Below are 25,198 nucleotides of genomic sequence, written 5' to 3' on the forward strand. Positions count from 1 at the left end.
GAGCCTTGTATGGTGGGTATGTACCTTTAATCCTAGCACTCAGGAGGGGGGGTGGGGGTGGGATCTGTAAGTTCAAGACCAGTCTAGCCTACAAAGTGAGTTCTAGGACAGCCAGGACTCTGTCTTGGAAGGAAAAAACGAAATTAAAACACACTCAAAAATAACTTCTCTAATTAGAAATAATGTCACTAGTATTTTAATACAAAAATTTTAGCAAATAATAAATTAGGAAATAGATCACTTATTTTCTATTTATTCTGGCCTTTAAACTAATATGTATTTAAAACACTAGGTGTAAGGGTAAAAAAAAACACCAATTTACGTAAGACAGCTTGCTTATGTCTGACTGGGTTAAAAAGCTCTTGGTGTCTCTTCTTGGAAACTGCATAATAAAAATGATCATCAACACAGTCCCAGGGAACTACTCAAATGGGTAGGACAGGAGGAGAGAGTATGCAATTATAGAAACAAAATTAAATACATCATGATTTATTCCAATTACAAAAACTAATTTTACCAATTTTTGATGGAAATAATGTTTCATCATCCAGCTGGTCCTGAACCCAGGTCATCAGGTAATCAATGTACTTTGGTGCAGAGCACTTGATAGGCTTCTTAATGTTGGTTCCATCTGCCCAGTGATACTCATATCTGCAATGAAAGGAAAGAAAGCACACAGACCATCACAAGGGAGGTATAAAAGTGTACATATATGTATGAGAAATATATATACAAATGTTTTAAACAATCTGTTCTCCAAGTAAGTACATGTTCTTAATCAACAGTAGTCTGTTTTACTTTTATCAAAATTCAACCAAAGGAGATCACACTGAATTCATCTTCTTTTTTTGTTTGTTTGTTTTTTTGAAACAGGGTTTCTCTGTAGCTTTCAAGCCTACTCTGGAACTAGCTCTTGTAGACCAGGCTGGCCTCAAACTCACAGAGATCCACCTGCCTCTGCCTCCTGAGTGCAGGGATTAAAGGCGTGCGCCACCACTGCAGGCTGAATTCATCTTCTATTTAGATGTTTTCCTCACCTGTCCGATTTTCTATCTTTTCTCTTTTCTTTTTCTTTCTTTGAAAAATAAAAAAGTCTCTCACTGTGTAGATCAGGCTGACATAGAACTCAGAGATTCACCTGACTCTGCCTCCCAAGGACTGAAGTTTAAACAGGGACTGCCAAGCATAGCCCCTGAATTAAAGAGCTCTCTCTAATACAGAATAGAATAATATATTGCTGAAGTAGAAGAAGTTACTACTCTGTTCTACAATGACTAGTTTTTCTTCCTTACATAAAATGCAGTACAATTCTTTTTACTTGAGGGCTTTAAATTTGGGGTGAAATATAAAGAATGACAAAAAATTCAAAGTAAAACTAATGTAAATAAGAATGGTTCAGTAGTTTAGTATATTTGAACAAGGAACTAATATATCCTTAAAGAAAACTGGCAATTCAAATATGCTCTTGTTTTGGCTATTAACCAAAATTAACCTTTTGATTTAATATGTAACCATGTGAGAAACACAAGGTCAAGAACAACGAACACTAAAACGAAATACACTTCCCCTACTCAGAAAAGCAGATTAGTAGAAGAGACATTCATAAATGTATAAGTAAAAATATGTATGAACTGCCTGTCTAAATGGACAATTTACTCTTGAAAGATCTACCTATAAATGCAAATATAAAACAAGTTACTTGGTCTATATTAAGGTCAAACCCTCAAGTTATTCAAGTTATTTTCTTAAACAATTCTTCCAATCTCCCAGTCTCTCAGTTTCTCAATCTCTCTCTCTCTCTCTCTCTCTCTCTCTCTCTCTCACACACACACACACACACACACACACACACACACACACACACACACCTCTCCCTGACTTTTAAGATAATAGGACTCTTCTTAGAAACTGTACAGTATACACATACATCAACATAGCCCTAAAGAACTAAGTACATAGCTGAGACTCCAAAATATAAAAATGTATAAACTCAACTGCCATTTAGATTTTTAGTTTCCAACATTTCTCCTGCTACTTAACTTTTTTTGTTGTTGTTTTGCTTTTGGTTTTGTTTTTCGAGTCAGGGTTTCCCCATATAGCCCTGCATGTCCGGAAACTTACTCTGTACACCAGACTGGCCTCAAACTCAGAAATCCACCTGCTTCTCCTACAAGTACTGTGATTAAAGAGCACTATCACCAACCAAACACTATTTCACTTTTTTGTTTGTTTTTCAAGACAGGGTTTCTCCAAGCTGTCCTTGAACTCTTAGAGGTCCGAAGGCCTCTGCTTCTGGGGAGTGCTGGGATTAAAGGTGTGTGCAGCCACCACCCAGCTACTACTTCACTTTTAAATCAACATTTTCTAACCTTTCTCCCAGAGTTTGACATGACTAAAAAACAGACTAGTGAGCCTAACAAAATAGCAATCTAACAGAGAAATACTACATGGTGTATTTCTGATAAAAATTATCTTCAATAGTATGAATGAGGATCCTTTCTATTTAGCAAATCTAAACCTTAATAATAATCCAAAACTGATCTAAGCAAGGACACACTTTAATAAACATTCTTAGAAGAGCCTTTCTTATCACTGCTGAGCACAAGGAATGACCATCAAATCTATTGTGAAATCTCAAAAGGGAGATTCTCCCAAACACCTACTGGTACCCTGCTACACTGGGATTAGCTTCCCAGTCAGAATTTTCTCTATTATGAAAGTTAAATACAAGCTGGCCAGTGAGGGCCTACACCTTTAATCCCAGTACTCAGGAGGCAGAGGCAGGTGGTCTACAGAGTGAGTTCTAGGACAGCCTGGGCTAAAAAGAGAAACCCTGTCTTGAAAAACCAAACAAACCAACCAAATGACTTCATTGGGTAACTCTATTTTACCCCCAACTGTTTTTTTTTCCACTCTTTAACAGACGATTCTCTTTAAAATTCTCTTCTGTTATCCTAATATTTACTTGTGAATTACAGCTCCAAAATAGCCACTATTTCTATCCCAATCATATTAAACAGCAAGTGTCAACCAAGTCCTCAGAAACAGCACTTAGTATCACTCGGTAAGAGGCTGCAGAGGTAAAATGTAGTCTCAAACAGCTGATTATTTATTTAAAGGACAAAGCAAGTGAGAGGAGAAGGAGGTCATGCAATGTGCTACAGAGGAACCTTTTTTAGAAGACAGAGCTGCTTTGTCCCTCAAAACAAACTAACCATGTAATAGCAAAATTAAAACCATCCATTTTCACATGAAATTTAAAAGATCTGAACTAAACACCAAAAATACCAATAGGAATTAAGTTATAAAAGGAAATTTAATTTCCTCAATTCTTTTTCTTTTCTTAAGTAATCTTAACAACAAGAGACAAAAATTTGATGAAATTAAGACATTGTCATCTGTCACAATATTTAGTCAAAGGGATATCTAATTCATTTAAAATCAAGTTTGCTAAAGAAAGGCATCCTTGAGTAAAAATCTACTGAGGGTCAGGTGTGGTGGTACATACCATTCATCTCAGGACTCAAGAAGACAGAGGGTACAGTGCTTACTCTGTGAGTCCAAGGCCAGCCTGATCTACAAAGGGAGTTCCAGGACAGACCAGGTTACACAGAGAAGCAACAACAAAAGTTCCACCAAGGACAGTTCTCCAATAAAGCATTCCTCGAGAAGTGAAAAGCACCAGCTACTATTCTCACAGAAGAGAACTGAATAAAAAGGAAGCAGGGAACTAAGATTTGGGAAAACTCATCTCTGTAGGCAAGAAAGTAGTACAGAGCAAACACAGCTCTCTGCTTTTCTAGTGAGGATGGCCAGGGTTTACCTCCCAAGATAGGAGCTAAGCTATGGAAGCACACCTCTCCTGAGCTCCCATAGCTCTCCTGTAAGTTCTTTGATCAGCTGACTAAATTCTTTACATTCATGTTGATGCATAGGGTCAGCAATTTTCTGATGTTGGAATAGGAAGTCAAATATATACTCACATATGACTAAATAAATAGCAGTGGCCTTTATTAGTAATAATAGTAAAAGACAACTTCAAAAGGTCATTGGCCAAACCAGTATTGATTGCTGAGGAGGTAGGTGGTAAGCGCTGTCATTGCACCAAGACAGATTTAAAAGAACAAATAAAGACTTGAGTAGCATACCTGCCGTCTTTGATTTGATGCTGAGCACATACACGTGTGTGCACACAATATTACAGTATAAACACAACATAATATATCATTGTAAGAGCAAAACCACTAGGACTAGAGAGTTGCCTCAGCTGTTTAGAGAGTGCAAAACTCTTCTGGAGGACCTGAGACAGGCTCCAACCTGTGGCAGCTCCAGGGGATCGGATGCCTCCGGCCACTATGGGCATTTGCACTCACATGCACACACCTACATGCACAAATTAAAAACAATTTTTTTTAACCAAAACTTTTTTATATTTTACAACCCAAATACACAGACCCAATCCAACTAGTTACACACACATTTTTTTTTCTACTAAGCAAACAGAACAAAGTTTTTAAGGGGACATGTACAGAAACAATAGAAGACTACATGTCAGTCAAGTGTTGGCGTCACCATTTCTTGTCTTTCTTTATATCTATCTAAGCTCTCCACCTTTGACTCATCTTCTTTGTTAAGCGGAATACACTCAATCTCTTTTTCTGGGTTTGGAAGTGATTTCCCCTTTGGAAGCAAGAAACATTCAGCATTCAAAACTTGCTCAGCAGTCATTGAACTTCTAAAACATATCAAGCTACAGAGGAGGGATTTGACATTATCATCCAAATGAAACTGATCTACTTTTGGGATTCCATCTTCACTTGTCTCAAACTCCTGATTATGAACAGAAAGCCATAACAAAAGGCAGCCATAAGCATATAAGTCTGAACTTGCAGAAGGAGGTTTCCCAATTTTCAATTCAGGTGATATCAAACTCAATCCACCAACCATCATGTTCACTGAAGCTCGCTGACTCTCAGATTTGGTGAAGTCAAAATCTCCAACAATTCCTTGGTCACGATTTAAGGCAAATACATTGTTTTGATGAAGTGATCCATGAATTATGTTAGCATTGTGCAATGTATGCAGGCCTCGGGCAACACCTTTCATGACTTTTAAAGCTTCTTCTGAAGTTAAAGGCATACTAGCTTGAATTGCACTCAGGTTTGCCTTAGGATAATATGGGACCATCAGGTAGACAACAGGATCAGACTTACACAGAAACAAGAATATCAATGGCAGTAATCCAGACTCTTCCTTAGAATTTCCACAAGCTCTATGATAGGAGGCTGCTCTCTGAATCACCCTGCCTTCTGTGTTCAACATCCACAGAATAGCCCTTTAAGAGAACTGGCTGCCCATTAACGTCAGAGCACACCAGAGGACGTTTGCTGCTAAGTTCCTTCATGGGCTCAGTGTCAAGAAGGTCTGGCTCTAAGCTCATAGAAAGAAGACCACCAGAATTCGTATACTTAAGTAATCCAATTTCAGGGTATAACAGAGGCAGTTCAGGGAACCATTTCTGCGTCAAGGTGTTCAGCTTCTGGCAGCTAAAGTGGAACTATTGAAAGAAATAAGGCACATTAACATTAGTATTCGTTTTGGTAATGATCTTTCGGATGCTATGCAAGTGTTGAATGAAGGCTCCTTTACTACTCTAGAATCTTTGAATGAGTTAGAAAAAATTTGGGCTGAATATAATGTAGCTCAGGAGAAGATCAAAACTTGCCATGATGAGAATGAAGGTAGTATTTTGATCGCTAAAAGAAATGAAGTGCAACAAAACCTGTTCATGGCTGTAGATGTTTTTATTCTGGAAGTAGATGAGTTACCACTTGATAAACGCTTAAAAACGTTGCAGGACTTATCTACTTCATTAGAAGCAGTGTATGGAAAGGCCAAAGAAGGAACTAACTCTGAAGAAATACTTAGAAAGTTTTATGACTGGCAGTGTAACAAAAGAGAAGAGTTTGCTAGTATTAGGAGTGAGACAGAGGCTTCTCTGCAGCATCTTGTGGCATGGTTCCAGAGCAGTCAGAAGGTTTTTGATCTATCTTTGGGTGAGTCACTGACTTCAGAAGACATGATTGGTAATATTGATGAAATTCTAGAGAAGACGGAGTCATCTGTCTGCAAAGAGCTGGAGATATCTCTCATTGAACAAGGTGTTGTAGACAAGGAGATTATTTTAAGTACATACAGTCAAGTGCTTCAGAAGATCCATTCTGAGGAAAAGTTCATTGCCACCCTGCTAGCCAAGTACAAGGATAGTGTCGAGTTTAAAAAGCAGATCACTGACTGTTTAAATAAGAGCCCCAGTGTGGATTACTTGTTGTCCATTAAGAAGACTTTGAAAGGCTTAAAAGCTCAACTGAGATGGAAATTGGTTGAGAAGAGTAATTTGGAAGAATCTGATGACCATGATGGAACTGAAATTGAGAAAATAAAACAAGAAATAACTCAGTTGCCGGGCGATGGTGGCGCACGCCTTTAATCCCAGCACTCGGGAGGCAGAGGCAGGCGGATCTCTGTGAGTTCGAGACCAGCCTGGTCTACAGAGCGAGTTCCAGGACAGGCTCCAAAGCCACAGAGAAACCCTGTCTCGAAAAACCAAAAAAAAAAAAAAAAAAAAAAAAAAAAAGAAATAACTCAGTTGCGCAATAGTGTCTTCCAGAAAATTTATCATGAGAGGGAGAAATATGAGAAGCTGAACACCTTGACGCAGAAATGGTTCCCTAAAAACAATATTTTTAAAAAATAAAAAATTAAGCAGAAAGAGCACATCTACACTGAAGAATACTAAATGGCTCCATAGGAAAAGAAATGTTCAGCGTGGGCCTGTTGCAAGGGTGAGACATTGTAAAACATTAACATGAGAGAAAAAGAATTTGCATGTGCTGTTAAGCTCCTAGGTGGAAGTTTTTATTAGATTTTAAATAGCTTTATAAACTATTGTCCATAGACAGTATTATGTACATTCACTTCAGATAAAGGAAAATAAGTTTACTTTGTATCTGAATCAGCAAAGTAGGTGTATATTTAACAGTGGAAATTGGGGTTTCCCGGAGTACACATCACTAATACAATCCTTCCAGCCCATCAGATACCAGGCTGCCCCTGTGTAAACTATATACACATGTAAAAATAGACCGTATTTTACTCAATGTATGATGCTAATCAATGAACACTTGATTTTGCAGAGATTTCTTATCAGTGATTTTTACTGTATTATCTGTTTATTTTGTTATTATTTTTTTTAATGAAAAGAGGGTTCTAAATGCTATGCAGTCATTAGTAGAAGACTCTGCCTGCCCTATAACTATCTGCATATGGACTAGTAGGAAACAGAAATTCACGCATGCATTCAAGTCAAGCAGTTAAGGAGAAGAACAGACTCCACAGCTTTCTGTCCACAGCCGTGACTGGTTTTTAAGAATGTAAGTTATTCTCCAATACCCCTGCCTCTGTGGCTTTACCACCAGCTCTATTAACATAAATGACTGGTTCAGGTGAAGCTGCGCCCTATACTCTCTGTTGTGCTGTTCCCAAGCCCCTGCCCATCTCCATACTGTTTCAGTGAAGAGAAATGCTTGAAGAAGAGACTGCTGCAGTCTATTCAGCTTCAAGATGCCATGGTGTTTTAGACAGTTATTTCAGGATAGAAACTGGTTTATCACCAGGTTCATTTTTAAACATGTTTTAACTCCCATAAAGAACAAACTGTCCAACTTAAGTTTTTCATAAAATAAGGCTTTAAGATCAGATCGTTTCTTGCAATGATATGATGAGTTGCCAAATGACTGAGATCATTTTAAATGCTCTGTTCATACTCTTGTTTTAGAATTAAAATTTACATTCATTGTGTGTGAGTTTTTCATTGTTTTGAGAGGTTTTTGTCTTTTTTTAAATTTGGGTTTTATTTTATTGTTTTTGACTCTTAATGTAATATGAATATTCTTATCATTTTACATTGTTTCTTACTGAAATTTTATATATAAATTATAAAATGTTTCCCTAAAAAAAAAAAAAGAAAAGAAAGAAACAGAAGAAAATAAAGGTATCTGAGAAGAATAGAAAAGCAACTTTTCAGAAGAAACAGAGTAACTGGCAAGGAGTTTCCAGGAGGCCAGTTCAGGTGGATGGGAAAGATACCCTGTAAAGAGAGAAAAGGCAGCAACAGGAAGCCACTAGGACCCAGGAAGTGCATGGCTAGACATTTCCTTCTCATTTAAAAGTCCAAGGACAGTGACAAGGAAAACTGGACATTAATCATATCTTACTTTGGTCCAGCTGACATCACCGGACAACTCTCCTCTGTACAGAAGTCTGTGATGGTTCCATAAAGCATATTGATTTGATTGAAAAAATCCACAGCTGCAAAGCAAATGTCCATCATAAGTAAAATAAAACAGTAAGAAAGTAATATCACTTTATTTAAGCAGAATCCCAGGTTCTTTTTCGCTACAAAACCAGGTGGAAAAGTTCACACCAAAGCCCCAATTTGTTGACTGCACTAAAACGAGGAGCTTGTACTAGGGAGCAACACAAGGGCATGAAAAATTATTGGCAACCCACATTAAAAAATGTATATATAAAATATACAAAGAACTCTATGTGAGTAAGAGAAGACAACACAGCAGAAAATGTAACAATTTAAAATGCCCCCTCACAAAAAGTTTCTAGATAATCATAAAACCCTCTGAAAAGAATCTCAGTAATAATGAAACCACAAATTTTAATGATTATGGATTGCCATTCCAAAGCCACTCCCCCAAAAACACTTACCTTCAAAATGGAAAAGCCAAGAATACCCAACAACACTGTGAACTGTGTGAGCATGTGGAGGCTAGGGGAGAACACTGACGGCTATTGCAGAACTACAAACACCCAGTTCTAGCAACTCAGACAGACAATACAGACAGAATTAGCTGCTCCAAGACTTAATATGTAGAATCTAAAATACAGGGTTCTACACAGCCATTCTTAATCTTTCTTAATTAGTATATGCACGCTAGCAAAATGACTCAGTGGGTAAGAGTGCTTGCCACCAAGCCTGACAACCAGAGTTTGATCCCCAGGACCCACATGGCAGAGAGAAAAAACTGTCCTCTGACCCTCACATACTTGCTATGGCATGTGTTCCCACAGACATTAAAACAAACACACAAATAAATAAATGTGAAAAAATTCAAATAACTAAATTAACTAATAAATGAGCTCTCAAAAATACAACAGCACAAACAAGTGCCAAAAGTAAAGAGAAGAGAGAAGAGGGGACAAGAGGGCAGAGCAGGGCAGGACCTTTAGTCCTAGCAACTGGGACGCAGATGAATCTCTGTACATTGAAGACCAGCCTAATCTATATAGTGAGTTCTAAGCCAGCGAAGGCTACACAGTAATAATGTACACATACATTGGAAATTTATTCTGATTATCTTTGAGATGTCACAAAAATCATCTCATGGGCAAAATGGCTCTCACTAAGAAAGTGAAAAAACAAACCATTTTATTTTTAATAACAAAACTGTATTAGTCCAGAAATATCACATTATAATTAATCACATAATTTAAAAAAAAGTGACAGTAAAGTTGATGGACATTCATAAAATTTCATGCTGAGATAAAATAGCATGAAGACTGACAGATTAGGACATTACTAAATAGTGACATCAGGCTGTCTGTCTTCACCATATTGTGACTATTAGACTAAATAGATCCTAGAAAAACCAGCATCTAAACATTCACCTGCACTGAGGTCACTGTCTGCTGAGAAACAGTCGGCTACTTACTGTTCACTGCGACCCACTCATTTAGGTCCTCTCCCTCAGGAAGCATCACAGCCATCCGCAGGTTCCCACTGCCAAGTGTGGCTTCTGCATGTTTTAAGAGCTCATACTGGTGAGAACCCTCGGGAATGTTCTTCTTTGGTTTAAAAGTTTTAGAAGAGCGACTACCACTATGAATAGAAAAAAGAAAAGGGGAGTAATATATTATCAATAGAATCTACAATTTATTACTGGGCAAAATAAGTCATCTTAAATATCCAAAAATTAATAAGAATTACACTTTCAGTCCCCAAACTTAAACTGTACTAGCTATATTAATCCTAGCAATAATGTAGTTACTGTATGTAATGTAATGACTGTGTTATCTACCCAAAATACATACACATAGTCTCTCTATTCTCTAATTCAACTCAGAAGGAAAAAAAAGAACTTTCAATTGAAACTAATCCAGTTCCCCACAGTAAACTAACCACTCTGGATTATAGACTATAATCTACAAAAAAAAATTTTAAAAAGCACTTCTATAATGTGTAATTTTATTCCTTATTCAACCCTGCTTGTTATTTTAAAACACAGAAGTGTTTTCTCTTATAAAATGTAGGTGCAATTTCATATCAGTATAATACAAAAACCCAAAAACATGGGGAAAAGAAGGTAGATGTTCTTCTACCCAATCACAGAAAGCATTTGCAATCACTCATGATACAGAATTCTGGTTAAACAGGCAGAGAGAATAAACAGAAGGAGACATCTGGGAGAAAAAGAAGAAGAAGCAAGAAAGGAGAGGAGGACATCAGGGGCCAACCACACAGCAAGCCATGGAGAAAGTAGTACAGAAAGGCATACAGAGGGGCTAGAGATGACTCTGCGGTTAAGAGCACTGACCACTCTTCCAGAGCGCCCACATGGCAGCTCACACCTGTCTGTAACTCCAGTTCCAGGACTTCAGAAGTACATTCAGGCCAAAACCAATTAACATGAAATAAAAAAATATTTTTTTTAAAAAAAAGAAAGGCATACAGAAATAGAGAAGGATAAAAGCCCAGAGGCAAAGATAGATGGGATGATTTAAGATAAGATGGCAAGAAACAAGCCAAGGCTGTGTTTTATAAGAAATAATAAGAGTCTGTCTGTGTGTGTGGTTTATTTGGGAGTTTTATGGCACGCTCCCCCAGGAGCAAGGAGCCCCCCCCCAAAAATCAAAAGAGTACAAAAGAAAACAGTAAAAACAAGCAACAACACCCCAACATCCACTCCATCTATGATCTGATGGAGCATTAAGAGGGCCGGTTCTACAGACCCAAAGCTGCAAGATCTCTACAACACAGAGCAACAACAGGGTATCTAAGAGGAGTCCCAGTGAAGCCCCAGTATAAATGGTGTAGCAGAAACCAGAGCCTTGAACCAGACCAATGACTCTTTGCAATGAACACTTGCAACTAAAGACAAATGGATTAAAGGGCATATTGAGAAACTCACTGTGTCACATGACAGCTTCCATAACAAGAGTTTTCTTTTGTTTTCCCTCTCTCTTTGCCTTCTTCAACCCTTTCTCTGAAGTTTAAACTCCACATCCCTTCCCGCCTTCCCCAAGATATAGCTATAGCTCAACCTTAGTTGTATACTACAACCACAGAGGATACTAAAGTAAGTTAAAAGTCTACCATATAACCCAAATATCCAACTCAAATGGTGGTATCACTCGAATGACATTTAGATACTGTCTGTTCTAGAGCGCTTAATTAGAATTAAATTGGTATTTCTCAACACCGAACACATTCATCCACCTTCCATGTATTTAGTCAACAACCAAGGAATCTCTTCAAAAACATTAATAAGTAGACGTAGCTCCTCCTCTGAGAACCACTCAGTGGCTTCCCAGTGTTCTCGGAATAAATCCAAAGGTAAAACACTGGATAAGGTCAAGCTGTAGAACACTTGAGTGCACAGACTTTCCTCCAGTTTAATCATAATGCATTCAACACCAAATTCTTGCCAAACAGCTCTAAAATATATTTACAAAAATACAATTATACCTTTTCAAACTCAATTATTACTTTATTTTCTCCTTTTCAAACCTCTCATCACTGTTTTTCTCAGGGCTTCTGACAAAACTGAGGAAAGTATTGGACCAGCCTGATCTACAAAGTGAGTTTTCAGACAGCCAGGGCTACAGACAAACCCTGCCTGGAAAAGGCAACAACAAAAAAGCAATCTTCTAAATACGCAGTTATGTTTCCTTTCTTCACACATATCTAACGTAGAAGTACTGAACACCATACTCTGCCAGTAAAAAAATTTTAAATCTGGCCCAATAGTAATAACAGTGACTAGTGAAATGCTCCTGCAAAGATCAATTTCTCCTTAAAATTTACAAACAAATTTATGCTTCTTGAAAGGCTCATAAGTGTCTGAAGATTTCAAAATAAACGTATTCTAGGAAGAAAGCTCAAAGACAAAGGCTAACATCAAAAAGATCATCTTGGGGCTGAAGAGATGGTTCAGCAGTTTAGAGAGAGCACTTGCTGCTCTTGCAAAGGACAGAATTCAATTCTGAGCACCCACATAACTCAGAACCATCTATAATTCTAGTTGCAGAGGATTCAACACCACTTCTAACTTATATGAGTTCTTGCATGAACATGGTGCACATACATAGACTCAGGCACACATAAAACAAATACCTTTTTACAAAAGAGCATCTTGACTTAAAAGGGATAACAATGTATACAAACATATCTGCCTATATTTTGGCTAAAAATGTTATTATTAATAAATAATATTGCTATTATTGTTACAGCTAGAAAAGTTTAGGAAACTCATGTGGCCAGAAAACAAGAAAGAAATTGAAGAATTCTGATGAGATTAAAAAGCTGATAAGCTTAGGGCTAGAGAAACAGTTCAATTGTAAAGTGTTTGCTATGCAAACTTAAGGACTTAAGTTCAATGCCCAGTAGATAGATAGATAGATAGATAGATAGATAGATAGATAGATAGATAGATAGATAGAGATAGACAGACAGACAGACAGACAGACAGACAGACAGACAGACAGAAAGAATAGCTAGGCCGTGGTGGCACATGCCTTTAATCCAAGCACTCCAGAGGCAAAGATAGGCCTCTGTGAGTTTTGAGGTCAGCCTGAACTACATAGTGAGTTCCAGGACAGTCACGACTACACAAAGAAACCCTGTCTCAAAAAACAAAAAAACAAAAACCCCGCATGTGTGGGAGATGGCATTGCACACCTATAATTCTAGGTTTAGGAGACAAGAACACCCCTGTGAGCTCCAAATTCAGTAAGAACCGGTCAGAATAACATGACTGAGGAGTCACCCAAAGTCAACAACCTCTAGTTTCCACACATATATGCCCCAACTAATATGTGCTTGAGCACACACACACACATGCATATATGTACCCACCAATATGTGCACAAACATACACACATAAACACGCAAGTGATCTAGAGTAACAGGGAATCTTGAGTCTTATGGAAGTTGCTATGAAGAGTAATTCCACTGCGCTCCAAACTAAAAATTTGAATTATAGGAGAGAGGCATTGTTGGGTTTTCAGTAGATTATACAGGAAATGAACAGGCTCTAAGCAATTGGACTCCTTTGCTGGTCTTTTACTGAGAAGCAAGAAAGACACAACAGGTGTGTAGTAATAGGCTAAGGCTCAGAGCAGAGTTGAGTTTGGAGATTACCACCTGCTCAACAGGTAAGGGTACACAAGCCATCAAGCAAATATCTATTGGTGTACATGCACACACACAAATACACAGTGTGGTATTTGTTCATTCTCCTACTATTGTCAAAAGAAAGCTCCTATAATCAAAGAGTGTAATTCACTAAAAAGAAACCATCAAAATTATCAAACACAAATAAGCAAAGAACCTCCACAACATCAAATATTCAAGAAAACCAATACCAAGAAAGAATTACAATTTAATAACTAGCCAGGTAGTGGTGGCACATGCCTTTAAATTTTTTTTTAATATTTATTTATTTATTATGTATACAATAGTTTGTCTGTGTGTATGCCTGAAGGCCAGAAGAGGGCGCCAGACCTCTTTACAGATGGTTGTGAGCCACCATGTGGTTGCTGGGAATTGAACTCAGGACCTTTGGAAGAGTAGGCAATGCTCTTAACCACTGAGCCATCTCTCCAGCCCTGGCACATGCCTTTAATCCCAGGCAAATCTCCGTGAGTTCGAAGCCAGCCTGGTCTACAAGAGCTAGTTCCAGTATAGGCTTCAAAGCTATACAAAGAAACCCTGTCTTGAAAAAACAAAACAAAAACAAAAAACAATTTAATAACTAAAGAAACTGAGCAGCATGATAAGGAAGATACCCAAAGTCCACCTCTGGTTTCCACACAAGTGTATCCACCAATATGTGCTCATGCACTAAAGACACCCAATGTCTTCAGGAATAACAAGGATACTATCACCTTCATGAAAAAGGCTATTATTAAAAGAGAGTGCCTTAAATTGAATAGAAAGATTATGCCTAGCTTTGTAACAAATCAGCAAACTGCTTCCGAACTAGGCTATGCTGAAAGTACAGAGGGATTAAACTCTCCTTTAACATTCTGTCAAGTCTCCATTAACATTATGTTGTCAATAATCAGTGGTGGAGGAGGGGGAAAATCAAGTTTTAAAAGGTTGATAATGGTTACGATTGTACAACCTTGATAAAATACCAATATACCCAGTTATGCTATAAATAAGTGATTTGTGATGTGATTATACATAAATAAAGCTACTTTTAAAGACACTAAGTTGACATAAATACAGACAACTGATTTCTGACAAATGAGGAAATAAAATTCAATGAAGGAAGAATGATCTTTTCAGGAATGGTGTTAAAACAATGAGACATCCATATGTAAAACATAAATCTAGATAATCCAACACCTTATTAAGAAAGTAATCTGAGTTGGATCACAGATTTAATGTGTAACACAATACTGTAAGACTTCTAGCGGGGGGGGGGTGCACGCCTTTAATCCCAGCACTCAGCAGGCAGAGACAGTCAGATCTCTCTGAGTTTGAGGCCAGCCTGGAATACAGAATGAATTCCAGGATAGCTAGGGCTACACAGGGAAACCCTGTCTTGGGGGGGAAAAAGACTTCTAGGAAAAAAAATAGGAGAAAAATCTCCAAACTCTTGACTCTATCAAGATGCAAAGCCATCACAAAAGAAACTGACAAGTTAAATTATGAAAGTTAAAATCTGTGCTGTGTAAGACAACATAGAGAAAATGGAGAAGCTAAAGACTAGCAGACAAATATTTACCGCGCGCGTGTGTGTGTGTGTGTGTGTGTGTGTGTGTGTGTGAGAGAGAGAGAGAGAGAGAGAGAGAGAGAGAGAGAGAGAGAGAGATACTCTGGTCTGATACGCTATGATTCCAAATACATGACATTTTGGCAACTAATGACAATAAATGATGAGTAATCATAGCTGGGGTAGGGAACAGTGGGTCTTTCCCAAGAGAACTGACCATATATGTTCACATTAAAAGTGCAGACAAATATCCATAGCAGCATTATTCATAACAGACAAAATAGCAGAATAACAAATATAAATCAATTGATAAATGGATAAATAAAAGTAGGTCATCCACATAACAGTATTTAAACATAAAGAATAATGTAATAAATATTACAAATGATAAATCTTGAAAATATTGTGCAAAATGAAAAAACTTACCTACAAGACACAAAATATTTGGTATTGCATTTTGGATGACTCCATATACATGAAATGTCCAAAACAGGCAAAACATCGGCAGAGCATATTATAGTTGCCAGAGGCTAGAGAGCTGGAGGCGTAAAAAAGTATTGCAATGGCTTGTAATCCCAAAAATTGGGAGGGGAAAACAAAAGGCCAGCCTTTTGCTATGTAGCAGGTTCAAAGTCAGTCTAGGATCCAGGAGACTTCGCCTCAAAAACAAAGGCTGGGAGTGGTGGTAGATCTCTGAGAGTCTGAGACCAGCCTGGTCTACATAGTGAGTTCTAGGTGAGCCAGAGCTATACAGTGAGACCCTGTCTCAGACTGACAGACAGACAGATAAATGGATAAATAAACAAGCAAGCAAGGGGAAAAGAGAGGGAAGGAGAAAGTAGGGAATGGAGGGATGACAGAAACAGTAAATATGATTTGATAGGATTTCTATTTTTAGCTTATACAAAGAGAACTAACCAAGAGAGAAAGTAGCATAGCATTTAACATACATGTATATAGCACACATATATAGTGAGGTCTCACGTTTTAAACTAATATTTCAGCTGCACAAATAAAACCCTAACATAAAACTACAGAATTGGAGTGACTCTAACACTAACAGTTTAAATGTCAAGGAAGGGGCTAAAAATATGTACTCTCGGGCTGGAGAGATGGCTCAGTGGTTAAGAGCATTGCCTGTTCTTCCAAAGGTCATGAGTTCAATTCCCGGCAACCACATGGTGGCTCACAACCATCTGTAATGAGGTCTGCTGCCCTCTTCTGGTCTGCAGACACACACACAGACAGAATATTGTATACTGTATACATAATAAATAAATAAATAAATAAATAAATAAATAAATAAATAAATAAATATTTTTTTAAAAAAAAATATGTACTCTCCCCACAAAGCTCAAGGTTGATTCCCAACATCCACATCAGGCAGCTCACAACCATCAGTAACTCCAGTGCCAAAGGATCTGATGCCCTCTTCTGACTTCCATGGTAACTGCACGTACAAGGTGCACCTACATACTTATAAAATACTCACATACATAAGTGAATCTTTTTTACAAAATTTTTAAGCAATAAAGGAGCTGGGTGAGGTAGGATATATCTGTAACCCTAGCACTCTAGGGGCTAAGGCAGAATAATAATAAGTTTGAAGCTAACCTAGGTTTCATAGTGAGCTCCCAGTCCCTGACCTATAAAACAAAATACTATCTCATTAAAAAATTAAATCAAACAAAAACTAGTAAAAAGGCTATTTAGAAATGAGATTATCCAAATAATAATGCCAGACATTTGTTTTCCTTCAAATTCTTGCTTTTAGTTTCTAACCTCAGAAAAACGAGAGTACCACTAATACACATTATAATAAAAGCACAGAAATTACCTATAATTATCAGAAATCCTGAAATTTTTATAAAAATAACAGCCTCTAGCAGTCACTATAATGCTATGATATTCATATCACTGTTGCATGTAACTATAATTTATGGAGTAAAACTTTGCATAAACTCAGTATCTCTAGTTCCCCCAATATTTCTGGAGTATTGGTCCTAAACACAAGATTCATAGGAAAGGAAAAAAATGAATGAATCACCTAGTTGCACAAGTACTATACACACGGAGTCTCACCCCGTATTCATTCTTAAGAGGTCTACCACAGGCACCCACAAATGCTACAACAGGAGCTGGGGTAATAACCTCCACAACAGCTGGAGCCCAGGACACAAAGAGAGACAACCAAGATGGGTCAAAAAAAAAAAGGACAACTGGGAATCAGGTTTTCCATGGAGACAAAAAGTGAAGACTAGGGGAGGCTAGAACGTGTTACAGGCTGGAATAGTGCAAACTCATCTAATATATGCAGACAGACATTTTTTTTAATAATGGACATATGTTTTTTAGCAGAGTCCAGCCAAACAGCTTAGCAATAGCAAAAAGCATCTGTGGCAGTAGGTGTATCTGCCACCTATTCTGTTTACTAAATACTATTCTCCACTGACTAGAAACAAAGTCCTCAGGGAAACAGCCAGATCCAGGGCTGAGGAACAGGAAATATAAGATAACCCTGGAACATCTTATGTCAGTAAGCATGACAAAGACAGAAATGAACACAGACAAACATAAGGGAAAAGGACACAGAAAAAAGCATGAATAGGGTTTTCACTACCCAAAGCTGGAACAATTTGAGCACCAAAGTTAGTAATAATAATTTCAGATACTAACTAACTGAAGAACATTAAGGATTCATTTATCACCAGGCAGTGGTGGCACACATCTTTAATCCTAGCACTCAGGAGGTAGAGACAGGTTGATCTCTGTAAATTCAAGGCCAGCCTGGTCTAGAGAGCAAGTTCCAGGACAAGTTCCAAAGCTACGGTGAAACCCTGTCTTGAAAAACAAAAAGATTCCATTTATCTAGATTACCTTGTATGCGAATACATGATGCATGCATGCTTGTGCACATTTGTGTATGGGATGCAAAGACCACAGGAGGATTTCAGGTGTCCTGTTCCATCACTTTCAACATTATCCCTAGGTTGGCCAGTCACAGAGTCCCAGACATCTCCACACTTCTCTGTCCTCCAGTGCTGTGGATTTAGATTCAGGTCCTCCTACTCTCACCCACTATGCCACCTCCCCAGCCCCTGTATCTTCTTAGAGTAAATTAGGAACAACTGGGTAGGAACACTGGCGGCAGCAGTGAAACCACTGCTCAGAGCGCAGAAGGACAAAGGACCAAGTACGGCTCCTCAGGCCTCTACCACAGCACTCACTTCTCACCTCCCACGTGTCCCACCTTCTGATGTGCACACAGCTCTATGTTGGTGACTGTATTTCAATTACCAACTTTAGAGGGACAAAACATCCATGTCTTAATACAAACTAAGTTCTTACAATAAAACTAACATAAATCTACAAGTGATGAGAGAATTAGAACTCTTGCAATCATTATAAAAATAATTTAGATAAAAAGCTAGGACACTATGTTTGTGAATAAAAATTTGAATGAGGACAGGACTGGTCACACAGATTCAGAATACTTAACATAAAATGCAAATAACAGTGGAGGATTCTGGCAGACAACTTAAAACACCAAAATTAAAACCACCAGTAATAACTGGAAGTGGTGGTGCAGGACTTTAATCCCAGGACTCCGGAGGAAGAGACAGGCAGATCTCTGAGGTCAAAGCCAGCCTGGTCTACAGAGTGAATTCCAGGACAACCAGATATACACAGAGAAACCCAAGGGGTACAGGGTGAGGGGAAGGGCAACACACGTCATGGTACACCGGTAATAGACAAATACACCATGTCCATGTGATCTGATGCGGTTTAAAAAAAAAACAACATATACCATTTCTGCCTCATATGTATAACCTATGTGCACAGGATATATCAGAAAAAGTATAAAGAACATTCTATAAAAATGGACCTCAACACTCAAGGGTAAAGGTCATGAAAGAAGAATAAAGAAATACTTTAGTTAGAAAGCTGTGGGGCTGACAGTTGAACACCTTGAGCAAACACTGGGTTCCATCTCTAACACTACGAGGGGATGACAGAATACTTCTGACATAGAACTGTGCATGTGTACACGTGTGTGTGTGTGTGTGTGTTACTTTGAAATGTTAAAGTTACAGATGGTATCTCTAGATGAGGAACACATGTCATGAAAACTCTGTACAATTATTGCAATCTTTCTGAAGATCAAAAACTTTTTTTTTTCGGTTTTTACAGAAAGGGCTTCTCTGTGTAGCCCTTGCTGTCCTGGAACTTGACCAGGCTGGCTGTCAATTCACAGAGATTCACCTGCCTCTGCCGCCTGGGTGCTGTGATTAAAGGTATGTGCCTCCATTAGCTGGCCTTAAAAAACTGTTTTGTTTTTGAGACAGTGTTTCTTTGTGTAGCCCTGGCTGTCCTCGAACTTTCTGTAAGCCAAACTGACCTTAAATTTAAGAGCTCTACCTGCCTCTGCCTCCTATCATTGCTGGAATTAAAGACTTGTACCACCATGCCTGACTAAAATAATATGTTAATTCAGCAAATGAAATGATTTTACAGCTATTTGTAACTATTGTTATAATGATTTTTAGAGTTCTAAAAATTTATAATTTTCTATGATTTTAACACCTTACTATCAATTTGAAGATATTATAAAAAGTCTTATATTCACTTGTGCTACAGTTTGAACATAGACTGTATCCCCTGAAAGGTTAATATGTTAAAGGGCTGCTTCCCAGGACGATGATATTTCATGCTATTGGAACCCTTAGTAGTAGACTTAGCCTCAAAAAGGTCCCTGTCAAACTCTGGACATCAGGCCTGCATGCAAGCCCTTTAGCCAGCTGGGTCATTTCATTAGCCCAAAAGTCTATGCACCGTCACTAAGAAAAGAACACATGAATAACCTGGTCTATGCATGGGAAGGATCCGTTTGTTTATCTGTGATAAATTATCAATTTGTATACTCAAAAATATAACCGATAGCTATCTGTAAAGCTTTAGTTGTAAATTATACTCTCTGGCCTCCTGAAGGCTCTCACTATGCACTACAGGCTGGCCTCAAACTGGCAGTCCTCCTGCTCCCTGGAGAGTACAGACATGGATCAGCATGCCCACCAGGAATTACTTTCTTTCTTTTCTTAATTGTATTTTGTAATATCTCTAGTAAACGTATTTTAATAATAATATAAGTTATAATATTATTAGGTTTAAAAGTTTCTCCCTTGTCTTTCTCTGTTGTGTTAGTTGCAAAACCATTGAAAAGGGTCCTACCAGTATGAGCACGGTACCTACTAACCCAGACTGTTCTGAAAAACAGACCTGACTTAAAAAAGTACTCGTATATATGGGCTGAGGATTTAGGTTGCAGATAGATGCCTTCCTAGCCAGCAGGAGCCCTAGTCAGCACCAAAGTGTGAAAGGGTGGATACGCAAAATATAAGCATGAGGTTGTATTAATTACAGACAAGGCAGCATAAGATCATAAGCCTAGATCTAGACTTCCAGGACTCAAAACAGCTATACCATTTATCGGCTACATGACTTTCCTGAGCCAGTCTCCCTATCTAAAAGCTAAGGGTTCCTGCTATTTATTTCACTAAGGTCTTTACAGCACTGGGCACCCAGGCTGGAGAAATGGCTCAGCAGCTAAGTGCACTTACAGATCTCCCAGAGGACCCAGGTTTGGGTCACAGAAACCAAGCAGTACTCCAGGTTCCTCCGATCCAAGGCCCTCTTCTGGCCTCCACAGGCACTGCATGCACATGGTCACACACATAAACACAAGCAAAACACTCTTATCATAAAAAAATAATAATAATTAAATCTGACGTACTCAGTGCCTGGCTCACAGTAAACATTCACCAAGCTACAGTTTTACTATTAATTAACTTGTTATAGATGAAAACTGTAAAGCACTAAAATCAGCTAAATCCTTTGTTTAAAAACAGTAAATAAGGATGGGGGCACAGAAAAAAAGGACAAGAGGAAAGGAGAAAGACAGACAAACTCAGATAAAATACCGGTTTCTTTTCCTACATTTTTGCTTCTGCAAAAGAAAAATGGAAGGGGGCGCTGGAGAGATGGCTCAGCAGACAAGAGCACTGGCTGCTCTTCCAGATGTTCCGAGTTCAATTCCCAGCAATCACATGGTGGCTCACAACCATCCATAGTGACATCTGCTGCCCTCTTCTGGCCTGCGGGGACACATGTAGACAGAACACTGTACATAATAAGTAAATAAATCTTTTTTTTTTTAAGAAAGCTATCAGATATGAGAACAATTACAAAGAAAAAAGAAAAATGGAAGGTACTCAGGATAGTAATTAATATATATTTTCTTCCTTTCTCCCTTACATTCCTGAACCATTTTTGTTTCTCCTACACAGAAGCAGACCTGATCTATATTCCTCCAAATCCCTAAACCATCTTTTTGCTACAGCTAACAGCATTTGTTTTAACTCCATCAAAAAGCCTTACATTAGGAAATTATACTCTCGCTTTTATCATTATTTCTCAAAAGAATTTTAAAATGCCAGAAACAAAGAACATTCAATATGCTTTTTGACTATTACCAACAATCACTTTCTTCCTAAATTTCACTGCAGTTTACATAGATAAAATATCAAGAGAAAAAAAAACTAAGTAAAGAGACCTGCGTTCTAAAGACTGGGCCAGCAATCCTAAGCTGGTGATTGTGATTTTTGTCCCTTCAGTAAAATAGGGAACAGGCTATTCCTAAGAAGAGCCCATCTGACCACTTCAAAATTCTACAACTTCTTGTATAGCCTTCAAAATGGAGAGTTCACAAGCAATTCCCTATTTCCCAAGTAAAATGCGCCATAGCCCCTTTCTTTCTCAGAAAACTCTTACTCATCTTTTACTAGGTATCACTCAACTTTTTTCTTGAAACCCACTTAGAACAAATTGCTTCCTATGCTTTGGGACTTCACGATGGGCTATGCCCTCTAGAGATGACTTTGATATGCCATCTACGTCCACGGAGTACCCACACTCTCCACACAGCTGAAGAAGCAGTCAAGAAGCCGAATCTACAAAGCTAACTTAGGTGTCTGTCAAGTTTCCATCTTCTCCATCTAGGGGTTCTGTTTAATCTGCAGACATGCAGAGGCCAATGGGCAGCACAACCACAGTGTTAGGCCAGTCTTTCATTCATACCAAAGTTAACAATCACTCTGGAAGACCGCCTGTGCACCCACCAGGATCGCCCTGGCTGCCCCCAGCTCCTACCCCATCTTCTCTGTCCACAGCACTTCTGCTCTTCTTCCACACTAACTCCTGTCATCTAACACTTGCGGGCACTGACTGAAACAAACTCCACTGAACAGGAAGCTTGTCTATCTTACATGAATGACTCGGCTGGGCACAGCCAAAGTTGCGGGGCTTTTAACCAATAGAGCTTTCCTTCCCAACCCGACTCATCGTGTGCTAACCCTATCTCTCAGTGTCCTAGTTCCTCTGCTTTATCTACTGACAGTAGCCTTCCCAAGAAGAGGATATCTGTGTAAGTCCTTCGTCTTTCTCTTTTTCTGCTTCCCCTGTTGGTTCATAGATAATATTCAAGAAACTATAAAATAAAAAATGCTAGATTAAATTTTGTTTGTAGACAGGATCTCACAGGCTGCCCTGGATCTTTCCAAGTAAACCAGGCTTACTTTGAATACAGAGATCCACCCGACTCTGCCTCCTAAATGCTAGGATTAAATGTGTGTGCCACCATGCCTGGCTCCCTCCAAATTAACTTTTCTGGACTGTTAAACCAATAAGCAAAACCTGTTGAGCGTGTGGGGGGGGGTATATAATTTTTTAATTGTTTTTATGGAGCTATGTATTTTTCTCCGCCCCACTCCCCTTCTATATCCACTCCCACAATCCCCATTCCCCATGCCCCCTATTTACGCCGGAGATCTTATCTTTTTCTACTTCCTATGTAGAGTAAATGTTGAGCATATATTAACTACTATTTGTGGTCTTGCAAAAAAAATTGTTCACTAAATAGCACAAACTCTCTAGATGATCACTGTAGATACAGCAATATTGTCTTATATAGCTAATACTCATTAGGGGGAAAAAAAGAACTAGCCTTCCATGCAGATACACCTAATACTCAGCCACAGAAAAACAGGACACTATTTTATTTGTATTCACAAAGCAAAACTAGAACCTTCCCCATCACCAACTTCCCGTCAAATACGGCCCTCCTATACTGCAACCACTTTAGCGTGTAAGTTCCAAAGGACACAAGCCTGTCAGCAGCCACCATCCCACTTACACTCTTGAGAACAGAAGACAAGCGATGCAGAATCACACTCAACAGGAGAGTATACTGATTAAGGTAAACCGTGAAATGACCGCTTACTGTCTAAGCCACCCAGCTCCCCTCATCTACTGACAAACTCAGAATCAGCCCTAGAATAAATTTACAAGTTGAAACGTGTCAGGCAGGTTGACACAAGCCAGACACTGACTGTGCCTAGGAGAAAAATCTGTGAGCCCTTCCACGACAGTTCAGCTCTGCCTCAACACCCTAAGAAGAAAGGATATCCGATATATGAGCATGTGAAAATAAGGGTGAATACTCACGATTCAGATGCCAGGGCAATGATTAAAACTTTCGGGAGCGGGGAAAGAGAAATCTCAACAGAAAGGAATTGCTGAACGCTGTTTGCCCCACAACAAAGGGGCGTATGAAGTGGATTACAACCTGGAAGAGCTCGGTTTTATTTGTTTTAAACAAGCTTTCTAAACACCAGGATGAGTAATAAGAAAGCTTTCAAAAGAGTTACTCTAGAGGCGTAACCCCAGGGACCTGAGGTTTGTCTCTTGCTTCCAAACCCTAGTCTTGCTGTCCCATTTTTTTCTGTCCCAACCCCCACCTCCACCTCCTATTTGTCTGAAATAACTGGTATGTGAAACAATGACCACACTAAATGTAACACAAAAGTCAGTGTTCACAAATGACTGGCAAACCTACAGCCCGGTGGACCTAAATTAACCCTGGTCCATTACCCAGATCCCATCCGGAGGAGACTTGAAAAAATATAACCTCTACACATCAAGAAAGCACTGCAAGAAAACGGGAGTGGGAGTGGAAGGTGGGTGGTGTTCCCAGGCTGTCACCAGGGAATCCAGGCCTTCAAACAGCCCTGTTTTGAAGTCCTGTCTTTAAGTTATCTCTATGGAACTTGGCTCTCAATTTCTCAACCCTAAGAACTAAGGGGTCGGGGGTAGTCGGATAAGAACAACCCATCTTCTATGCTTGGGACTCAGAAAACAGCAATGGGCGGCTGACACAGAGCCGGGACACCTGGCAATCCTTGGAAGCCAGTCGGGAGAGTGGGAGGTAAGCGTGCAAATACAGGCACACACGAGTGGGAGGTGAGTTTGCAAGCACATACACACGTGCGCGCGCACGTACACACACACACAGATACATATACATATATGGGGGGGAGGAACCAACAGGGAGGCAGGGCCCGACAGCACCAGGAGGACGGGGAGGCAGGGCCGCGCATCCCACGGAGGACCGGGAGTCAGGGCCCGACAGCACCAGGAGGACAAGGAGGCAGGCAGGGCCGGGCAGTACAAGGAGGACAGGGAGGCAGGGCGTGGGAGGTCGACGAGCACCGAGCCTCGGGAGCCCAGGGGGCGGTGGAACAAAGCCCGGTGCGGCCCGGTTACTTACAACAAGAAGCTCATGTCGGCCGCGGCGTGGGCTGCGGGCTCGGCAGAGCGAAGCCTGGGACGCCCGGCTTGAATCAGAGGGAAGGCGAGGAAGCGAGGAGGACGCACGGCTGCGGGGCGGCCGCCGACTTCTCCGGCTTCTCTACTTCCAGCGGCCGGCGGAGGAGCGGAAGAGAAGACCCGGGCTCGTCTGGCTGAGCCGCCTGGAAGCCGAGCTGCCAGGGAAGCGCCGCCCGCCGCGTCCTCCTCGCCAGCTCCGCGCCCCCTCGGAGAGATCTCGCGAGAGCTCAGGCGCCCCGCCCACCCCGGAATCACCTTCGGGTCACCTCGACTGCCAGCGCTGTCCAGACCAGCCGTGGAGCTTGCGGGAGCACGTGGCTCCGGGTCACGGCCCAGTGTCCAGAGCTGCTCTCCTGCGATCGGAGCCCAGGAGGGAAGTGGACATCCATTCCAGCCCTGGGTTT

General features: G+C 39.7%; 1 protein-coding gene across 1 annotated transcript in view; it reads right to left on the minus strand.

The window, feature by feature from the left end:
* The window catches only part of Mob1b (MOB kinase activator 1B), a 37,582-nt gene extending 12,589 nt beyond the window's left edge, over window positions 1–24,993 (minus strand). The window contains exons 1-4 of the mRNA XM_075942720.1: window positions 24,736–24,993; window positions 9,786–9,952; window positions 8,277–8,370; window positions 518–651 (exon numbers count right to left, since the gene is read on the minus strand). Of these exons, the coding sequence (XP_075798835.1) occupies window positions 518–651; window positions 8,277–8,370; window positions 9,786–9,952; window positions 24,736–24,749 (409 nt within the window). The 5' untranslated portion in view covers window positions 24,750–24,993. The remainder of the gene's footprint in view (window positions 1–517; window positions 652–8,276; window positions 8,371–9,785; window positions 9,953–24,735) is intronic.
* Window positions 24,994–25,198: the final 205 nt, after the last annotated feature.

The sequence above is a fragment of the Microtus pennsylvanicus genome, chromosome 12, assembly GCF_037038515.1.
Source record: "Microtus pennsylvanicus isolate mMicPen1 chromosome 12, mMicPen1.hap1, whole genome shotgun sequence".
Taxonomy (NCBI): Eukaryota; Metazoa; Chordata; class Mammalia; order Rodentia; family Cricetidae; genus Microtus; species Microtus pennsylvanicus.